The sequence below is a fragment of the Pseudorca crassidens genome, chromosome 4 (assembly GCF_039906515.1).
Source record: "Pseudorca crassidens isolate mPseCra1 chromosome 4, mPseCra1.hap1, whole genome shotgun sequence".
Lineage (NCBI taxonomy): Eukaryota > Metazoa > Chordata > Mammalia > Artiodactyla > Delphinidae > Pseudorca > Pseudorca crassidens.
In genome coordinates this window covers 76,111,968-76,132,765 of record NC_090299.1, presented here as the reverse complement: position 1 = coordinate 76,132,765, position 20,798 = coordinate 76,111,968, and the positions used below count along the sequence as shown (strand labels likewise).

The following is a 20,798-nucleotide window of genomic DNA, read 5'->3' as shown; positions in this document are numbered from 1 at the left end:
CATGTATATTACAACTGTTAAGGGGACCTGTGGTTTGGAAAATATTACCGCATAAAACTTCCTATAAAATTGTCTTCAGGTTGTTTCTCCCCTACCTCCACATCCACTTCCCAGAATGCAGATTATAGGAAGAGAGGATTTGGACTACTACCCACTGGATTGTTTACCCCAAATAAAGACTTCCACAACCTTTCTACTTCTAGGTTATCAGGGGGAAAATATTTTGAGAATTATTAATACACTTGCAGTTCTGGTCAAATAAATTTGGCTTCCTTGACATTTGATGTACCAAAAATAAACAAAGGCATAAAATGCTTTTTAAAACTTTATTTCAACATAACTATGCATACAGAAATACACTCATATGGGTTAACAGAATGCAATTTAACTTATCTTACACAATTTGGACCAAAAACCTGGTACATGGTTTGCTTAAAAAAAAAAAAAGGATTTGCAATCTGGTTTATTTTTCATCTATTACAAATGTATATATATATAAAAAAGATACTCCATCAAATGCTGCTAAAGCAAACAGCAAGATCCTTGAGAAATTAACCTTTGGTTTGTCTCTGAAAAGTAACAGGTATTGCACTGTAAAACTTTACAAAACTGGTGCAACAAAACATTGTTGTAATGTTTCAATGACAGTTCACAAAGTTCAATAACTAATGGATGTTGATGAGGGTGAGGAGAGCCTATGCATACATGTGAAAATATAAAAGGTATCCGATCTAGTTAATATTGCATGTAGATCCCGAATCAACTCAAACCAAGATTCAGATAATTTCTTAAATCTGAATTAACACTATCAGTCCAGTTCATCTTCGGAGGTCAAAAGGAAACTCTGCACAGTAGCTGTTTTCCTGATTTGTGCAAAAAAGAAAATTAAGTTTCTTCCCCAGCATTTTAGTCCAGAACTACAGCAAAGTATTTCATCCATTGTCAACATTCATGGGGTGAGAGGCAATGAGGTTACTTAGGCTTAAATCTGAATTAGCACTCAGATGCAAGAGTCCCCAAAGTTAAGGACCACATGACTTTAGAAGTGACTCTAAAAAATAAAATGGCCCTTCCTGGAAGACTAGAGCAAAACATCTAGCAATAGTTATAAGAAGTCTTATCAATAAAATGTAGCCCTTTGTGAATTACACCTCAATTTAAAAAAAAAAAAGAGCCCCAAAGAAGCAGCTCTGAAAAGAGGAAAAAAATATAACTTAAAATATCTTGAAAAGCAATGTGAATATAGGTGCAGAAGATAGTTAAAACAGGTCTATTTTTACAAGGCTACCTAGCATTAGGCTTATAATGTATTCTAAGTATTTCAACTTTCACTCTAATTCTAAACATCAATTTATAAACAAGATGTTCACTTTTTATTCTGTTATCAAAAGGGAAAAGTCTAGCTTCAATCCTATCCAGTGGAGGGGAAACTGAGAAAACAAAAAGATTCAAACAGTCTCATGCAAATAGCACATTTTTCAAATGGAAGAACTCCCAACTAGACCAGAAGTTCATATTACTAATATACTTTTCAATGAAACAATTTTTAATAAGAACAAATACATGGCATTAAGGTTCAGAACCTAATATAGGCCTGACAATCAAGTCCTTGTTTTCTGGAGGAAAGGCCTCAAGTTCATTCAATTTCCAGTAACAATGTTTTCACAGATCACTTTAATAATAAGGGGTTTTAATTTCCTTCACATTTTTGTTTTTGGAATTCTAGTTTTAAATCTAAATAAGAAAATTAGTCCAATTCCCCAGAAGTCATATTTTTTTCTTTTGAAGTGTCAAAGAATCCACAAAACCTCTTCCCCAAACTGATTCCCAATCTCCAATTTGAACTTAACACAAATATTTTCATATGTACTGTAAAAGGTAACTTTTTAACATAAAATGTATCCATGAATATTAAATCTAGTTGTTAGAAAGGTTTAACTAGCTTTATAATTTAAGTTTTAAAACATAAATATTTGCAGATTGATCTGTATGACAATGATTGTCAGAGCTGAGAATTCACCTACAATTCAACAAAACACACACCAGTAACAAACAACTTACTCATGTCTTGAGAAAATCTTCTGCTTCTTTAAATCTTTGGCCTCCCAGCCAATTCCAAGGTTCAAATGTCTTTTACCTTAAATTTCACTCTCAGGTTAATAAGTTTTCTACCCACACTTTAATACTTTTCCTAATCTTTCATGTTGCATTGCCAAACTCTGAAACCTGCCTCAGAGATCACCAGACAAAAGAAAATAAATGAAATATAAAGTGGTTACTTCAGAATAGAACATGGGAGGATCGGAATCAAAGTTCCCTACTGGGATCATATTTTATTTTACTGTAATGAATAACTTATCAGCAAGGAAAAAAACCTATGTTAGAGTCTTTCATATTCTTTGGTGACTGGCCAAAGAACCTACTAACAAATATGGGGTACATAGTCTTTTCCATACAAAGTGGTCCTGTAGGAACACCAGAATAGCTTCTATTCATTTGAGGCCTCACCTGTAGAAAAAGGCTGTCCTGGGAACAGCCAGGACATCCCTGAGAAAGTATGATTTTTTAATCTGGACTGAACTTAACTTTCACCAGGCCTTTTTCATTGAATTCACAGGAAGTAGCAGCTGGTCTACCAGCACTCATACTACCCTTTCTCATCCTAGGTTTTCCACATAATTGCTATGGCTTTGGAATCTCACAAACTGATAATCCTGTATAACTTGAAGGAGTAACTATGCCTCCTAATTCCAGATTTGCAGCTTCCAGATAAAAATTACAGTTCTTTATTCAGCGGAGTAGCCATAAATACACCAACCATCTATGAGAAGAGGTTTTCCTCTAAGATACGATTTAACACCATACATTTAGGAAGCAAATCTACTAAAACAGGCCAAAAGTTTACTTACGGTTGGTACTTGAGATAAAAATCCATTCAGTATGGAGCCTAGTGGTTTATTTATTGTAAAGTTCAAACTGAGAGCTGTGATTCACCACATCAATTTAAAATAAATAACTTATATGAAATACAGATTCTGGCATAGATATAAGATGTTAAAATCAAAATCAATGGACTGAACCAGCATCTTTCATTTGCTCACAAATTTGAACAGACTAATATTCTGCAAAAAAGACAATTGCAGCAGGGGAAAAGAAAACTGCTCTTTTGCAAACAAGACTTAAGCATCCCTCCAAAGAGGTCAAAATAAACATGCATATATAGATATAAAGTGTTACAACACAATGCTATTTCTAGAAAAAATTTAACTGCATAGGTTAAAAACAACAATGTGCAACATCTTAAGGCATTAAAGCACCGAAAAAAAAAAAAACCCACCAAAACCACTTTTTATGACGATTGACATACACAAAACACATATACTGATCAAAACTCAGGAAGTAAATACCTGGACTGATATAACATCCATTGTTGGGAGAATTTCTCTTCAATTTAAATGTCTCTTCTCATCTCTAAAACAATTTTAAAGTGCTAACTTTATATAAAGCAGGCAAATTCTTCAAGTAATTTGCTATTTAAGTATGCTAATTTTTACAGAGCTAAACAAGGAACTAAGAATAAACTAACGTGAAACAGGAAGATAGACATGAGGAAAAAACTCACAAATTATAGCTGAACAAATCGATAGAATGCTCTAATACCACCTTGGCCTTCTGGGTTCAATTAAAAGCAAAAGCTAATAGATTTAGATGTCTGCTGGTTTATTACACTAACTCCCTTGGCTTTGCTAAAATGTGTACATCAATAGGTACACGGATTCCTAAGGAAAAGAATGCCACTTAAAAATCAAGATTGGATACTAATTAAAGCAATTTTAAAAACAAAAGGTTGTCTATTACTACAAATGAATACAAAATGTCACAGACCTTACAAACTAAGAACTGAAGCCTTGCCCAAAGTTTATTTACTCCTGCCCTTGAGCTGCCTCTTCAAGGAAGTATACATTAACCAAATGGCGATTGAGGTGTTTGCTGTAATCTTTTTCCTTTCTAAAAGAACGATCACAGAAGATACAAACAAAATCTCCCTCGGCCACTTTGACTGCCAAGGCTTCCTTTCCATTTTTTCTACTAGTCTCTTGTGGAACTGGTCGAGCCCCATTCAATCCAGAGTCATCACTATCCTCTGACATGTTGTCACTTAGGTCACTTCCATCATGACTGTGGATGCCTTCGTCTTCATCCATTTCCTGAGACTCATTTACTGCCACGGTGACAGGAGGTGATGCCACAGTAGCTGTGGACACTGCTTCACATTTTTCTAGCGGTAGAGGAAGAAGTGGTGGTGAAGCTGGTTCTTCAACCGCCGAGTCTCTGCCGGGGGGATTCTCTGTTTTCTTCTCATCAGCGTCCATCTTCATTTCACAAAGCATAGCGTCAGCCTGATGTTTACCATCTGAAGTTTCACCCTCTGGCATATTCAAGTTTTGTTCAGAGGATGAAATACTGGCAGATGCCTTGGTAACAGCAGCAAGACCAGCTAGACTCTTATCTGCCTCTTCTGCTTCCACTTTTTGAAGAGGAGCTTCTTTATGTCCTTCGCCTGCAGGGACTAATTTTTGGTCTACTGACTCTTCCTCTTTTAAGTCTTCCTTTGGCAGAGGTGGTGATGGTGGTAAGAGATCCTGTGCACCGGCACTTTCCTTTAGAACCTGCCTGTCTTTAACAGGCACTAAGCCAACTTCAATAAGGACTTGCTCCTTCTGCGCCATTTCACTCTGCACGTTGGACTTTTCCTTGCCATTATCTTTGTGAGGAGACCTTTTGGGGATCGGCTCCACGGGAGGAGGAGGCTCCGCATGAACAGGCCCCTTCTGAACAACCTCGACCTCAGCATGCCCCCCGGGGGAAAGAGGTGGAGGAGGAGATGGGGGTGGAGGGGGAGGAGGAGGCGGCCGCTCCGTCTGAACAACCTCGACCTCAGCATGCCGCTCGGGGGCAAGGGGAGGGGGAGGAGATGGGGGGGCAGCGGGAGGAGGCTCCGTCTGAACAGGCCCCCCCTCAGCAGACTCCATGGGAGGAGGAGGCTCTATCTGAGTGGGCCTCCTCTGAGCAGGCTTGCCGCTTTTTTTACATGATTTACTTCTCAGAGTTTTCTTCTTTGCACTGTTTTTCATGCAACTACTTTGCTTTTTATTCTCCTCTACTTTGCTGTCACCCTTCGGCACTTCCTGACTATTTCTGGATTTGCTTTCTGCCTTCTTTTTCTTTTTTGTCACAGGTTCCTCATCATTCACACGTTCTTGTAAGGAACGGGCTTCAGCTTCTGTCTTCCTTTTGCTTTTCTTGCTTTTACAGCTTTTTTCTGCATTATTTCCTGGGTGCACATCCGTCTCTCTAGCTTCCAGTGCCGATTTGCGAGTTCTGGTAGTCACTTGGCTTGAGGCATTACTACAAGGCTTTTTCTCTTTTGAAACATTATCTTTTTTCTCCACTTTTACAGACCTCTCGTTTTTCTTCCCAGTCACATCCCCCTTCATTTTTGTCTGCTCTGTTTCTGTTTTCTCATTGGTGATTTTGTTATCAGGCAAGTCAGCCTCTCGCTTTTTGGTTTTCTTTAGCTTCACTTTTGAGACATCCATGGTCTTATTAGGACAAGTAGGATGCTTAGATTTGAAATGATACTGCAGATTACACTTCTTGGAAGCTGCGTACTCGCATACAGGGCAGTTGAACTGCCGTGGATTAACATGTAGCTCCACGTGTTTTTTGAAGTTACTTCTATCTGCTGTTTTGTAGTCACAGTGTGGGCAGTTAAGAGGTTTAGGCCCATTATGAACCTGTCTTGCGTGACGGGTTACTTCATGTTGATTAGAGGCCACATAACTGCACTGGTCACACTTAAATGGCTTCTCACCTGAAGGTAAACGAGAGACGTTGCAGAAGGCATACATTAAGAAATGAATTCAAGATTTACTCAAGCATACTTGTAAGGAATTGGATATATGTAAAAAAGCAAACAAACAAAAAACCACCAAAACTATTTCTTGAAGACTTTATCATGCAAATTACATTTACCATATTTATTTGTATATCCTTCCTCTATCTCTTGACATTGATTCTCATAACAAATGGGAGAATAATTATATCAGTTAATCACCATCTTCAAAAAAGTTCATCAAGCTAGGGCTCTCCAGCACTAATAAAGGACACAGATTCATCAAGAAATACACAATTACTGGAAAAGTGACTTGGGCTCTTGATGTTAATTTTGGGGCAAAGGCACTCAAAGAGATAAGATAATTTTAAAGTTTTTATGTTTAGTTAAAACAAATGTATAATGGAATAGAACAGAAAAATCCCATACAGTTCAGATAAACCTTGAGACTTCAAAAGAAATATTATACACTCTAGGCTACACTCCCAGACCTTCTGTGTGAAAGTTTTAAAAGAATGCTTTGTCTTCAGGGAGCAAAAGGATTTTCCTTTAAATTTAACCCTTTTGTGCATCGTGGCAAGAGCTGAGTCAAGTTTTACTTAGCAAACTTTTTCACTGCTGGAGTTTCTATTCTGCAGCAAAAATATAACAAGTCAGAAATCTTTTCTTGATTTTCTCCCACCTTCTTCTAAAGAATGGGCAAAGAAACTAGGTAAATGAAAAGGGGCATACAAATATATATGGTATATAAAATTAGCAAAGAAAGTAATCACACGTACATACAAGACTAGAAGCCCACCCCCAACCCCCAAATTAAAGGCATTAAGATTAACTCATTCTATCTGAATACATACCCATCTAGATCACACTCTAGCAAATATTACCAAATGGTATCCATACCCCACTGGTCCAATGGAATGCATAGCAGAAAAATGGAAATTGACATTTATGAAAATTCATCTCTCAAACATTCTCAAATTCACATCAAATCTTATTTAATGTTTTCATAAAGCAAAACTACTCAGACATGAAGTAAAACCATGTAGATGGTGAGCTTTACATGATTAAAAAATGCCTGATGATAGAATACTCGATCACAAAACAAAAACTTATCTGCCCATGTCAGATTGTAAATGCAGCTAACTGGACAACTCTTTTCCATTATTAATCCACTAACAGATTCATAAATAGAGGTTTCTAACAATATGCTACATCACTCTATACTTCGCCCTATCTTGTCCTCTCCATTGAATGACTTGAATGGAGACATTTACTTAACATATATAGATACAGAATGGGGAAAAGGTATGTGACATAACGGTTAAAAACTTGTCCTACAGTAAAAATACGTGCGGAGATCAAATATGGGCTCTGCAACTTACTGTGAAGTCTTGAGCAAGGTACTGAAAACTCTCTAAGGCTCAACTTCCTCATCTGTAAAATATTCTTAAGTGTTGTGAACTATAAATAATCTAATCCACATAGAGCTCTTAGCAAAGGATAGATAGCCAAGCAGTCAATACACATTACCTGTAATGCATCACTTTTGGAATGAACTGGTAAGTTTTAGAATAGGTAAACAAAAGGGAAGATTTCATGTGCCTATCCTGCCTTAGTACATAAATCCTACTTTTGAGTAAACAAACAGCTGATAAATGGAGTTTATCTCTTCAGGAAAATAGTTGTGCTCTTAAAAGAATTATAAAGAAAATGTCATCATTTTATAAGCCCTAATGAATGAGAGTATTTTCACAGCCAGAATCAAACAAGATGCAAGCCCCCACCTGTGAAACGGTCAGAGAATGCGAGTTCCTAGGAGTCTGTATAAAACTGTGACATCATTTATTTGATTCATTCACCCCACCCCCATTTTTGCTTTATTGCCATCAAATCCTTCTTGTATTGGAAAATCAATTCATCAAGTTTAGCTTATTAATACCTAGCTAAATGAAAATTCTTTTGCCCTGTACCAACAGTTTTAACTTAATTCCCTTTTCCAGTTCTGGTAAAATTTACCTGCTTTTCATCTTTATAAATGTCAGATGTCTGTTTAATTCTTCCCAAATGAATTTATAGATGTAAGGCAAATTCAAAAAGGGAGTTTTATAAGCTTTACACATGCTTATCAAGAAGAGCCCAGAAAGAGTAACAAGGGAAATTTTAATTAGTGAGTAACAGGGGCATACTACTCAGCAATAAATTTAGAGTTCTGAAAATGCAGCATGAAATCTATCTCAAAAATATTTTACAGAAAGATGTTACATTTCTTAACGTAAGTCAGAGTATCAGTTGAGGGGGGACTACGGGAGTACTGACTAGAAAGGGTAAGGAGGGAACTTTTCTGAAGGTGGTAAAACATTTCATGTCTCCACCTAGATGGTGTAGTCAAACAAGAGAAAACATAAAGTCACTGCCCCATATACCTAAGATGCGTGCATTTTTGTATGTGTAAATTAAACCTTAATAAAAATTATTAAAAAATTATTCTAGGGACTTCCCTGGCAGTCCAGTGGTTAAGACTCTGAGCTCCCAATGCAAGGGGCACGGGTTCGATCACTGGTGGAGGAACTAAGATCTTACATGCTGCCTGGAGTGGCCAGAAAAAAAAAATCTAAAATTCATAAAAAGACTCTCAAACCATAAAATGTGTCAAATGACCCAGCTATTAAACAGCGCCTCCACAGAATTCCCTGGTGGTCCAGCAGTTAGGACTCTGCGCTTCCACTGCAGGGGGTACAGGTTCAATCCCTGGTGGGGGAACTAAGATCCTGAAGGATGTGCAGCCAAAAAAAAAAAAGTGCCTCCATAGTAACCATCAAGTATTTGGCGAGAGGAAAATAATTTTTGCTTAAGAAAATATTTTTTTAATCTTAAAAGGAGTAGTCCTGAGAAGAAAAATGATAAACCATTAGCCAGACTCATCAAGAAAAAAAGGGAAAAGAATCAAATCAATAGAATTAGAAATGAAAAAGGAGAAGTAACAACTGACACTGCAGAAATATGAAGTATCATGAGAGATTACTACAAGCAACTATATGCCAATAAAATGGACCATCTGGAAGAAACTGACAAATTGTTAGAAAAGCACAACCTTCCGAGACTGAACCAGGAAGAAATAAAAAATATAAACAGACCAATCACAAGCACTGAAATTGAGACTGGGATTAAAAATCTTCCAACAAACAAGAGCCCAAGACCAGATGGCTTCACAGGCAAATTCTGTCAAACATTTAGAGAAGAGCTAACACCTATCCTTCTCAAACCCTTCCAAAATATAGCAGAGGGAAGAACACTCCCAAACTCATTCTACAAGGGCACCATCACCCTGATACCAAAACCAGACAAAGATGTCAAAAAGAAAGAAAACTACATGACAATAGCACTGATGAACAGAGTTGCAAAAATCCTCAACAAAATACTAGCAAACAGAATCCAACAGAATATTAAAAGGATCATACACCATGATCAAGTGGAGTTTATCCCAGGAATGCAAGGATTCTTCAATATACCCAAATTAATCAATGTGATACACTATATTAACAAACTGAAGGAGAAAAACCATATCATCATCTCAATAGATGCAGAAAAACCTTTCGACAAAATTCAACACCCATTTATGATAAAAACCCTCCAGAAAGTAGGCACAGGGGGAACTTACCTCAACATAATAAAGGCTATATATGACAAACCCACAGCCAACATCATTCTCAATGGTGAAAAAATGAAACCATTTCCTCTAACATCAGGAACAAGACAAGGTTCTCCACTCTCACCAGTATTATTCAACATAATTTTGGAAGTTTCAGCCACAGCAATCAGAGAAGAAAAAGAAATAAAAGGAATCCAAATTGGAAAAGAAGAAGTAAAGCTGTCATTGTTTGCAGATGACATGATACTATACATAGAGAATCCTAAAGATGCTACCAGAAAACTACTAGAGCTAATCAATGAATTTAGTAAAGTAGCAGGATACAAAATTAATGCACAGAAATCTCTGGCATTCCTATACACTAATGATGAAAAATCTGAAAGAGAAATGAAGGAAACATTCCATTTACCATTACAACAACAAAAAAATAATACCTAGGAATAAACCTGCCTAAGGAGACAAAAGACCTGTATGCAGAAAACTATAAGACACTGATGAAAGAAATTAAAGAGGATACAAACAGATGGAGAGATATACAATGTTCTTGGATTGTAAGAATCAACACTGTGAAAATGACTATACTACCCAAAGCAATCTACAGATTCAATGCAATCCCTATCAAACTACCACTGGTATTTTTCACAGAACTAGAACAAAAAATTTCACAATTTGTATGGAAACACAAAAGACCCCGAATAGCCAAAGCAATCTTGAGAAAGAAAAACACAGCTGGAGGAATCAGGCTCCCTGACTTCAGACTATACTACAAAGCTACAGTAATCAAGATAGTATGGTACTGGCACAAAAACAGAAATATAGATCAATGCAACAGGATAGAAAGCCCAGAGATAAACCCAAGAACATGTGGTTACCTTATTTTTGATAAAGGAGGCAAGAATATACAATGAAGAAAAGACAGTCTCTTCAATAAGAGGTGCTGGGAAAACTGACAGCTACATGTAAAAGAATGAAATTAGAACACTCCCTAACACCATACTCAAAAATAAACTCAAAATGGATTAAAGACCTAAATGTAAGACCAGACACTATAAAACTCTTATAGGAAAACAGGCAGAACGCCCTATGACATAAATCACAGCAAGATCCTTTTTGACCCACCTCCTAGAGAAATGGAAATAAAAACAAAAATAAACAAATGGGACCTAATGAAACTTAAAAGCTTTTGCACAGCAAAGGAAACCATAAACAAGATGAAAATACAACCCTCAGAATGGGAGAAAGTATTTGCAAACAAAGCACCTGACAAAGGATTAATCTCCAAAATTTACAAGCAGCTCATGCAGCTCAACATCAAAAAAACAAACACCCCAAACCAAAAATGGACAGAAGACCTAAACAGACATTTCTCCAAAGAAGATATACAGATCACCAACAAACATATGAAAGGATGCTCAACATCACTAATCATTAGAGAAATGCAAATCAAAACCACAATGAGGTATCACCTCACAGAATGGCCATCATCAAAAAATCTACAAACAATAAATGCTGGAGAGGGTTTGGAGAAAATGGAACCCTCTTGCACTGTTGGTGGGAATGTAAATTGATACAGCCACTACGGAGAACAGTATGGAGATTCCTTAAAAAACTAAAAATAGGGCTTCCCTGGTGGTGCAGTGGTTAAGAATCCGCCTGCCAATGCAGGGGACAAGGGTTCGAGTCCTGATCCGTGAAGAGCCCACATGCCGCAGAGCAACTAAATGTGTGCTCCAGAACTACTGAGCCTGCGCTCTAAAGCCCGCAAGCCACAACTACTGAAGCCCGTGTGCCTAGAGCCCATGCTCCACAACAAGAGAAGCCACTGCAATGAGAAGCCTGCTCACTGCAACGAAGAGTAACCCCCGCTCACCGCAACTAGAGAAAGCCCACACGCAGCAACAAAGACCCAATGCAGCCAAAAATAAATAAAACAAATAAATTTTAAAAAAAGTTAAAGAAAAAAAACTAAAAATAAAACTACCATCTGACCCAGCAATCCCACTACCATATACCATGAGAAACCATAATTCAAAAAGAGTCATGTACCACAATGTTCATTGCAGCTCTATTTACAACAGACAGGACATGGAAGCAACCTAAGTGTCTATCGACAGATGAATGGATAAAGAAGATGTGGCACATACATACAATGGAATATTACTCAGCCATAGAAAGAAATGAAATGGAGTTATTTGTAGTGAGGTGGATGGACCTACAGTCTGTCATACAGAGTGAAATAAGTCAGAAAGAGAATAACAAATACCGTATGCTAACATATATATATGGAATCTAAAAAAAAAAAAAAAGTTCTGAAGAACCTAGGGGCAGGACAGGAATAAAGACGCAGACATAGAGAATGGACTTGAGGACATGGGGAGGAGGAAGGGTAAGCTGAGACAAAGTGAGAGAGTGGCATGTTCATATATAGACTACCAAATGTAAAATCAATAGCTAGTGGGAAGCAGCCACATAGCATAGGGAAATCAGCTCAGTGCTTTGTGACCACCTAGAGGGGTGGGATAGGGAGGGTGGGAGGGAGAAACAAGACGGAGGAGATATGGGGATATATGTATATGTATGGCTGACTCACTTTGTTATAAAGCAAAAACTAACACACTGTTGTAGAGCAATTACACTCCAATAAAGATGTTAAAAAAAAAAGAGTAGTCCGTGAAAAAACTTAGTAAGATGTCAATTCCCTTTAACAAACATTCACTGTGCTCACAATGGGAAACAAATTCCTATGTTAGCAGGATGGGGGAACTATCCAGTGTGATACCTACAAAAATATTACAAAGGCAAATACAAACTGGATGTATTTCCTCCAGTACGAAATATTTCATGCAAGATGAAATGGTAACATATCTACTGAGAAAAGGAAAGGAAGTTGTGGACCATGTCAATATCTCTAGGACCACCCAAGGGTCAGTGTGGCCAAAATGAAATAATTATCCATTCAAGACCACCTATGCTAATATTGGCTTTTTAACTTTGCCATCTATATACCTTCATAACGGGGACCAATTCTGGATGGTGAAAATGATTATTTCAGTTCTAGAGTGGATAAATCTCTCACTTGTTATAGTCCTGTATTTTATTTATTATAGGTTAATAAACTGGGATCCTGGATTATCAATCATTCCTTAAAGTTTGGCTTTTGTTAATCAATCCTCAGAAACCTTATCAACTCTCAAGAGCACAAATCCAAATTTCAGGAAAGCAGCTAAGTAGGAATCCCTGGAACCCAGCAGCCACACACTGAAATTATTAAAAGTATATAAATATCCAAATTATATTAAAAATAAATCATAAATAATGACCCAGTTCCAGGTCTAGAAGAACTTCCTTATAATGGTAGTTTACTAAAAATGATAGAAAAATTCCGATTTCTTACCAACCTGAATGAGTACGCATATGTCTGGTTAGATGAGTTTTCTGAGAACTTGAATAAGGACAAAGCTCACATTTATACGGACGTTCTCCTACAAAAATATAATGATTAATGTTCAAATAATAAAATAAGGCAAATACAATTCTCACTAACAATACATACATTATTCAATACTGAGCAAAAATTTTTTACCAAGAATTTTTTCTCCCTATTATTGGCAAAATGGCCAGTTTTTATCATTTATTGAAACAGTAAATGACTTAATTCAGAATACACATAACTACATTATTTCTGCTTTGCTGAAGAAAAAGTATCATTGGCTTTCTGAATTACAGCCCTTTTAATTTTCACAGTAATGCTACATGTGTAATAGCAAATATTAAGAACTGAAAAATTATCTTGATCAGGTATCAATCAACTTCTGAAAATCAGAATTATCCTTAACAAAACCATGTACCCAAATTTTCTGATGCTATGGCTTGGGTAATTTTTTGGATCCTTATAAATGATAAATCTACCATTTTAAATTGTTAGCTTAAAGCAGTAACATTTTTGAGTGGGGAGGCTATTGTTTTAAGCTAAAAATTTCAAGTGATAATTAGAAGTTTTATAGAAGACTCAGGTCAGTTTTCTTTTTCTTTTTTAAATTTATGTATTTTTTGGCTGCGTTGGGTCTTCGTTGCTGCGTGCGGGCTTTCTCTAGTTGCGGCGAGCAGGAGCTACTTACTACTCTTTGTTGTGGTGCACAGGCTTCTCATTACGGTGGCTTCTCTTGTTGCGGAGCACTGGCTCTAGGCACGCGGGCTTCAGTAGTTGTGGCTCACGGGCTCTAGCACACAGGCTCAGTAGTTGTGGCGCACGGGCTTAGATGCTCTGCGGCATGTGGGATCTTCCCGGACCAGGGCTCATATTCATGTCCCTTGTATTGGCAGGTGGATTCTTAAGTACTGCGCCACCAGGGAAGTCCCAGACTCAGGTCAGTTTTAAATTATACTCATAAAGCCACAGGGACAGCGACCAGCTGACAATAACAGACCAGTGATTTACTACTAAAGAATTTAAGATTCAAAGGCAGAACATGTGTGTTTTTTGGACAGGGGTTGTCAACCACAAAATATACTGAAAAAAACACCTTGACAATTTGTTTTTGTCTATTTTTTGGCCACAAGATAATAAGTATGACTTCAGGCAAGCCTCCTCATCTATAACAGTAACACTACCTTCATTTTCTAGAATTGTGAGAATTTAAGATAATACCTGTAGAGCATTCAATCCCTGTGCCTGGCACATAAACAACAGTTATTATTTTGTCTATATTATACATTACAGTAATAGATGTATTTAATAACATGGGACAAGGAAAGGAATAGACAGAGTGAAAAATAAAAAGAGAATGTGGTGATAAGTGTGAAATGTGTTCCTAATAACTGTTCAGCTGTTATTAGCTGGTACTATAGATTAGACATAAATAGCTCATGGTAACAGAATGCCTACTTTAGCCTGGATGAATTTTAAGATAGCTTAAAAAATGTTGAATGTGGGCTTTCCCTGGTGGCGCAGTGGTTGAGAGTCCGCCTGCTGATGCAGGGGACACGGGTTCATGCCCTGGTCTGGGAAGATCCCACATGCCGCGAAGCGGCTGGGCCTGTGAGCCATGGCCGCTGAGCCTGCATGTCCGGAGCCTGTGCTCCGCAACGGGAGAGGCCCTCATACCGCAAAAAAAAAAAAAAAATGTTGAATGTATTTTTGTAAAAAAAGATACATAATTGGCCAATAATCACATGAAAAGATGCATAGTATCATTAGCCACAAGAGAAATTAAAACAAAACCGCAGTGAGATGAAGATTTCACACGCACCAACATGGCTATAATCAAAAATAACAGATGTTAACATTTATTTGTTAGGTTGTGGAGAATTTGGAACCCTGATACAGTGCTTGTGAGACTGTAAAACAGTGCAGCCACTCTGGAAAACAGTTTGCCAGTCCCTCAAATGATTAAACATAATTACCATATGGCCTAGCAATTCCACTCCTAGGTGTATATTTACCCAAGAGAAATAAAAACGTATGTCTACACAAAAACTTGTATAAGAATGGTCACAGCAACATTACTCATAATATCCAAAAAGTGGAAATAATCCAAAAATCCATTAACTGATAAACAGATAAACAAAATGTTGCTTATCCATACAAGAGAGTATTATTTGGCAGTAAAAGGAAAACAAGTACTGTACATAGGACATGGATGAACCTTGAAGACATTATACTAAGTGAAAGAAGGTAGCCACTGAGGGCCACATATTATATGATTCCATTGATATGAAATGTTCAGAACAGGCCAATCTACAGTGAATTATATGGTACATCAATTGTGTATCAGTCAAGCTGTTACCAAAAAAAGTTAACGGAAGAAAAATTTGATACCCTTACAGATTAACGTGAAGGATCAACTAAGGATAATCTACTTTTAAATTCTTCGTAACGAAACAAGTTGCTTCTGCCTGTGCAACTCACCAAAATAGGCATAAATACTCTAGAAGTGCTAGTAATTTTTCAGTCACACATATAGGCAAAAACATCATCTTTTAAAGTAGAATTTGTGAGGACTTCCCTGGTAGCGCAGTGGTTAAGAATCCACCTGCCAATGCAGGGGACACGGGTTTGAGCCCTGGTCCAGGAAGATCCCACATGCAGCGGAGCAACTAAGCCCGTGCACAACTGCTGAGCCTGCGCTCTAGAGCCCGAGAACCACAACTACTGAGCCTGCACGCCACAACTACTGAAGCCCGCGCGACTAGAGCCCGTGCTCCACAACGAGAAGCCACCACAATGAGAAGCCCACACACCACAACAAACAGTAGCCCCCACTCGCTGCAACTAAAGAAAGCCAGCACACAGCAACGAACACCCAATGCAGCCAAAATATAAATAAATAAATACATTAAAAAAAAATGAATGCACTAAAGTAAAATTTGTGAACTGGTTAGATATCAAAACCACAAAATGAAAACTCTTTTGATTGAAGACTCAAATGGAAATCCTCAGCCCCCTACCATGATGATTACCTATAAAATGAGATTCAGAAGTTTGAATCTTAGTTGTATATGACCATGGGCACATCACTTTAGGCTATCAAGCCTGAAGTTCTCCCTCAGTAAACACCGTCTTCCTCAGTAAATTGTTCTGAAGATTAGGAGAGAGTAGAAGAAAGCACCTAACACTGAGCACTCAATACAGGAACATAAGACACCCACTAAGTGAACCTGAAAAGTAGGCTACCTAAGGGAGAAATAAGAAACAAGTGATTCCTGCTGATGATCGCTTCTTATCTCCTCTGCTCTTCAGCACTAGATGAATTAATTTTTCCATAAATACCATTTTCAGAACCATGCATTTAATACCACTGATACTCTCAGAATTTACATAATAAATACTATCCTTCTATTTATACACCAACAAACTGTTTTGAAATTTTTTTCTTTTAAAAAACCACAAATTAGGTAATACTGGGGGAAAAAGCTTTTTAAAAGTATTAAGACAGGGGCTTCCCTCCTGCTCCAGTGGTTAAGAATCCACCTTCCAATGCAGGGGACGTGGGTTCGATCCCTGGTCCAGGAACTAAGATCCCACATACCACAGGGCAACTGAGCCTGAGCTCCACCAACTAATGAGCCCGTGTACCACAACTGCAGAGCCCACGCAATCTGAGCTCCACCAGCTAATGAGTCCATGTACCACAACTGCAGAGACCACACGCTCTGGAGCCCCTGCACCACAACTAGAGAGAAGCTCACACACCGCAACGAAAGATCCCACATGCCACAACTAAGACCCAACACAGCCAAAAATAAAACAAATATTTTTTTAAAAAATGTATTAAGACCAGGACTCCCCTGGTGGTGCAGTGGTTAAGAATCCAGCTGCCAATGCAGGGGATACAGGTTCGATCCCTGGTCCAGGAAGATCCCACATGCCACGGAGCAACTGAGCCCGTGTGCCACAAATACCGAGTCTGCGCTCTAGAACCCGCGAGCCACAACTACTGAGCCCACGTGCTGCAACCACTGAAGTCTGCGCGCCTAGAGCCTGTGCTCCACAACAAGATAAGCCACCGCAATGAGAAGCCCGCGCACCGCAGTGAAGAGTAGCCCCCGCTCACCGCGACTAAAGGAAAGCCCGTGTGCAGCAACCAAGACCCAACGCAGCCAAAAAATTTAATTAATTTAAAAAACACATAAATAAAAAAATTTTTTTAATAAAAAATGTATTAAGACCAAATAAGTTTAACACTAAAATGAAATGAGATATGTACAACCAATGTTAGCTATGTAAGTCATAACCTTATTGTGGAAATAGCAACTTTAATGTGGAGAAAAAGTTAAGTAATGAATGATGACGTATATAAAATACAGCCATTAAAATTAGTCACCTAGACAGTAATTAAGTGAAAAGAAACCACTGTAAAATTAAGAAATGGCAAAAAGTAGAGATCCTATTTTTAAAAAAGTATACATAAAAAATTGAAAATATACAACAAAACTGAAATTTTCCCAGTTCTCTCCATTTTCCTTTTTTTTAATTCTAAAAATTTCTTAAATCAACTAATTTAGACTTATTGTTGAAAACATTTTTAGATTTTGGGGAAAATTTTTAAACTGTTCAGTGACTCAACAATTTTGAAAGTATCAAAATATAACTGACACCAAAAAATCAAAATTTAATAAGACAAAGACACTGGTCATATTCTTTTTTTTAATACTTTTTAAAAATATATTTATTTATTCAGTTGGCTGCGCTGGATCTTAGTTGCGGCATGCGGGAATCTTTTAGCTACGGCATGCAGGATCCAGTTCCCTGACCAGGGATCGAACTCAGGCCCCCTGCATTGGGAGCACAGAGTTTTAACCACTGAACCACCAGGGAAATCCCAACACTGGTAATACTCCTTATGCTGACTTGCATGGTGGCTATGAGTATATATATTTGTAAAACTTCATCATTGTCAATAATACCTCAATTTAAAAAAATTCATAAAGGTGTACACATAAAAGTCATGCACTTTTACCATATGTCACAGTTACTACCTGAAAGCTCTACAGATTATGGCCAATTCTAAATTAGGCCCCAAGGTTTTCACAAAACTGTGAAAGGACATAAAGTACTTAGGGCGAAAGAATATATGGTATCTGGGATTTGTTTTATGATATTGCAGGTGAGGTTAGTTTAGTCTAACAGTTTGTTTAATTAAAACTGTTAAGTGATTAATGGTGTAGAATTCCCAAGTAACTCTCATTTCCTATGCCATGTAATTGTGAAGTGTGTGTACTTTTTTACTTTTGTAATAAAATGGTTTTGAAGCCTGGAGACAATCACAGATTATAACAAATTCCAAAGAGATTGCAAATTCTTTTACATAACTAGATTTTAAAGCTTTAAATTACACAGAAGCCATCTACTAGAGCTTAGGAATCTTGCTACACATGGTCTTTCTTATAATGGAATTTCATCTGCAAGTTTTCTTGTTTTTGTCTACCACTTAAGCAAAGCAACATCAATTCCTCTCCTCAGTATGACTCACTTCAGCATGGGGTTCAGTCCTGCAGAGTGACAACTACTGCAAAAGGGATCTGATGCAAACAGCATTCCAGAGCCCCTTTTCACTTCTGATACAGAGTAGAGTACTAGGTTACCCTAACCATTTTGTTCAGACCAGTAATCAGTCCTCAAAGGTACCAATTCACATCAGGAAAATGTTAACATAACTATCAGTAGTTACAAACACTGCTTTTAAAAAATGAGACCCCTTGGGCTTCCCTGGTGGTGCAGTGGCTGGGAGTCTGCCTGCCAATGCAGGGGACGTGGGTTCGTGCCCCGGTACGGGAGGATCCCACATGCCGCGGAGCGGCTGGGCCCGTGAGCCATGGCCGCTGAGCCTGCGCGTCCAGAGCCTGTGCTCCGCAGCGGGAGAGGCCACAGCGGTGAGAGGCCCGTGGACCTCAAAAAAAAAAAAAAAAAATGAGACCCCTTAATGAAAGTCAATTTAAAAGTGAATAATTAAGGGGTGTTGGGGAGAAATGGGGAGCAACCACTGAGAGGGGTTTCCTTTTGGGGTGAAGATGTCCCAAAATTGACTGTGGTGTTGGCTGCACAATTCTGTGAACACACTAAAACCAATGCATTCTAACTTTCAATGGATGAATTGTGTGGGAGTGGAGTACATCTCAATAAAGCTGTTATTTAAAAAACTGAATTGCCAAATATGACAAAATATTAATAACTCTTGAGTATAGCTGATGGGGACCCATGGGTGCAGTGGGGCATTCTCTTCTGAGATGTTTGAAATTTTTCATTTTTAAAGTGTTTCATTTGGGGGGTAGCGTACACTTATAAACAAGAAAGGTCCTCTTACCTGTATGAGTTCGAACATGCTGAACATAATTGTTTTTTCTGTCTGAAAAATAGTTGCATTTTCCACATGTGTATACTTTCCTTGGAAAATGGTTTCTCAAGTGTTTCCTCCAGTGATATTCGCTTACTGTGGTGTACGTGCAAATGATGCACTTGTAGACTCGCTCATTGTCCCCAGCTCGGGTGTGGTGTTTCAGGTGAGCAGTATAGTGATCATAGCGATTGGTATTGTAGCCGCAGCGGTCACAGCGAATGGGGCCCTTGGAGAAATCTCCCTCTTCCCCGGTGGAAGAGCCACATTCCCTGGCTTTGGCTTGCTTCTCTGCACTTTCCTCCACAAAAAATTTCTTGGCACTATGAACTCGGATGTGATGCACAAACTGTTCTTCAGATTCTGCTTCATACTGGCATGGTTTACAGCGAAAGGGCTTGGTCTTCAAGTTCTTGCATTTGTCCTCTGCTACAGGTGTTTCCCGAGGAAGATCTTTATTTGCGCTGTACGGTTCTGAGGCAGCTGACACCTCAAACACAGGCCGCGGTTGCACAACACTGAGTTCCAAACTCTCCGGTTCCATGTTTTCCAGCCCACTGGGCTCGCCTTTTACCTCAGGAGACTCCTCAAGTCCTTCTCCGTCACTATCTGAAAAGTTGTTATCCCCAACAGGCATCAATTCTGCCATCTGTCTTTCTTCGCCAACCAGGTAATCACAGCAGCCGCCGTTTACTTCCCCAGTTAAGGCCACATTTGCCAACATGATGAGCTGAGGCGCAGCCAGTTCAGCTCTGGAGAGATCAGGCAAGTCATACATGTCGTTAGGCAAGGCCATGCCCATGGTGCCACTGCCGGTGAACAGACCTCCTCCTCCGGAAGACTGCCCCATTACCTGGGTGGCCATAACGGTGTTCTGCATTCAAAACAAAACAAATAACACGAAAGCACCACTTTAAACACAACTTTTACTGGTCTAAAACCACAACATCACTGTAATTCTTCATAACTTAAAAAGATACATTTTCCAATATAATCTTTAAACTCAATCAGCTTCATTAACTACTGAAAATAAGCCTTTACAATATTTTTGTAATTCCAAATTCTCTTTACTGCAGTCAGCAAAAAAATTTCTATGAGCCCCTACAAAAAATTCTATCAAGCGTTTGACACAACTCATCCATCAACTAGGTCTATCACTGGCTTGCCTTCCCTCAAGCACTTTTACTTTTTCTAGTGGAAAAATATAAGTAACCTTCATTTTTAGTGCTAATTAAAATTTTATTTTAAATTCCATATATGAACAGTAAACTGCTGTCCTCTCAACTCCCCCTTCAAAAGTTTACTGGTCTGAATCAGAAAGGGGAAAAATCCAAAAGCTACCTGTGCATTTATTAAGTACAAACAGCCTGAAAAGCAGAAGCCTATAGTTAGTGAATTGAAGTTCATATGAACTCAACTA

General features: G+C 38.2%; 1 protein-coding gene across 10 annotated transcripts in view; it reads right to left on the bottom strand.

Moving 5' to 3' along the window:
• Positions 1-312: 312 nt before the first annotated feature.
• The window catches only part of LOC137223746 (RE1-silencing transcription factor-like), a 190,578-nt gene continuing 170,092 nt past the window's right edge, over positions 313-20,798 (bottom strand). For 9 of the 10 annotated variants that reach the window (XM_067736112.1, XM_067736113.1, XM_067736109.1 and 6 more), the window contains 3 exons: positions 19,349-20,252; positions 12,944-13,027; positions 313-5,875 (listed from right to left, as the gene is read on the bottom strand). In XM_067736112.1, the coding sequence (XP_067592213.1) occupies positions 3,924-5,875; positions 12,944-13,027; positions 19,349-20,243 (2,931 nt within the window). In that variant the 5' untranslated portion in view covers positions 20,244-20,252 and the 3' untranslated portion in view covers positions 313-3,923. Of the gene's footprint in view, positions 5,876-12,943; positions 13,028-19,348; positions 20,253-20,798 lie in introns of those variants that run through there. The other variant, XM_067736118.1, reaches the window with a different exon arrangement.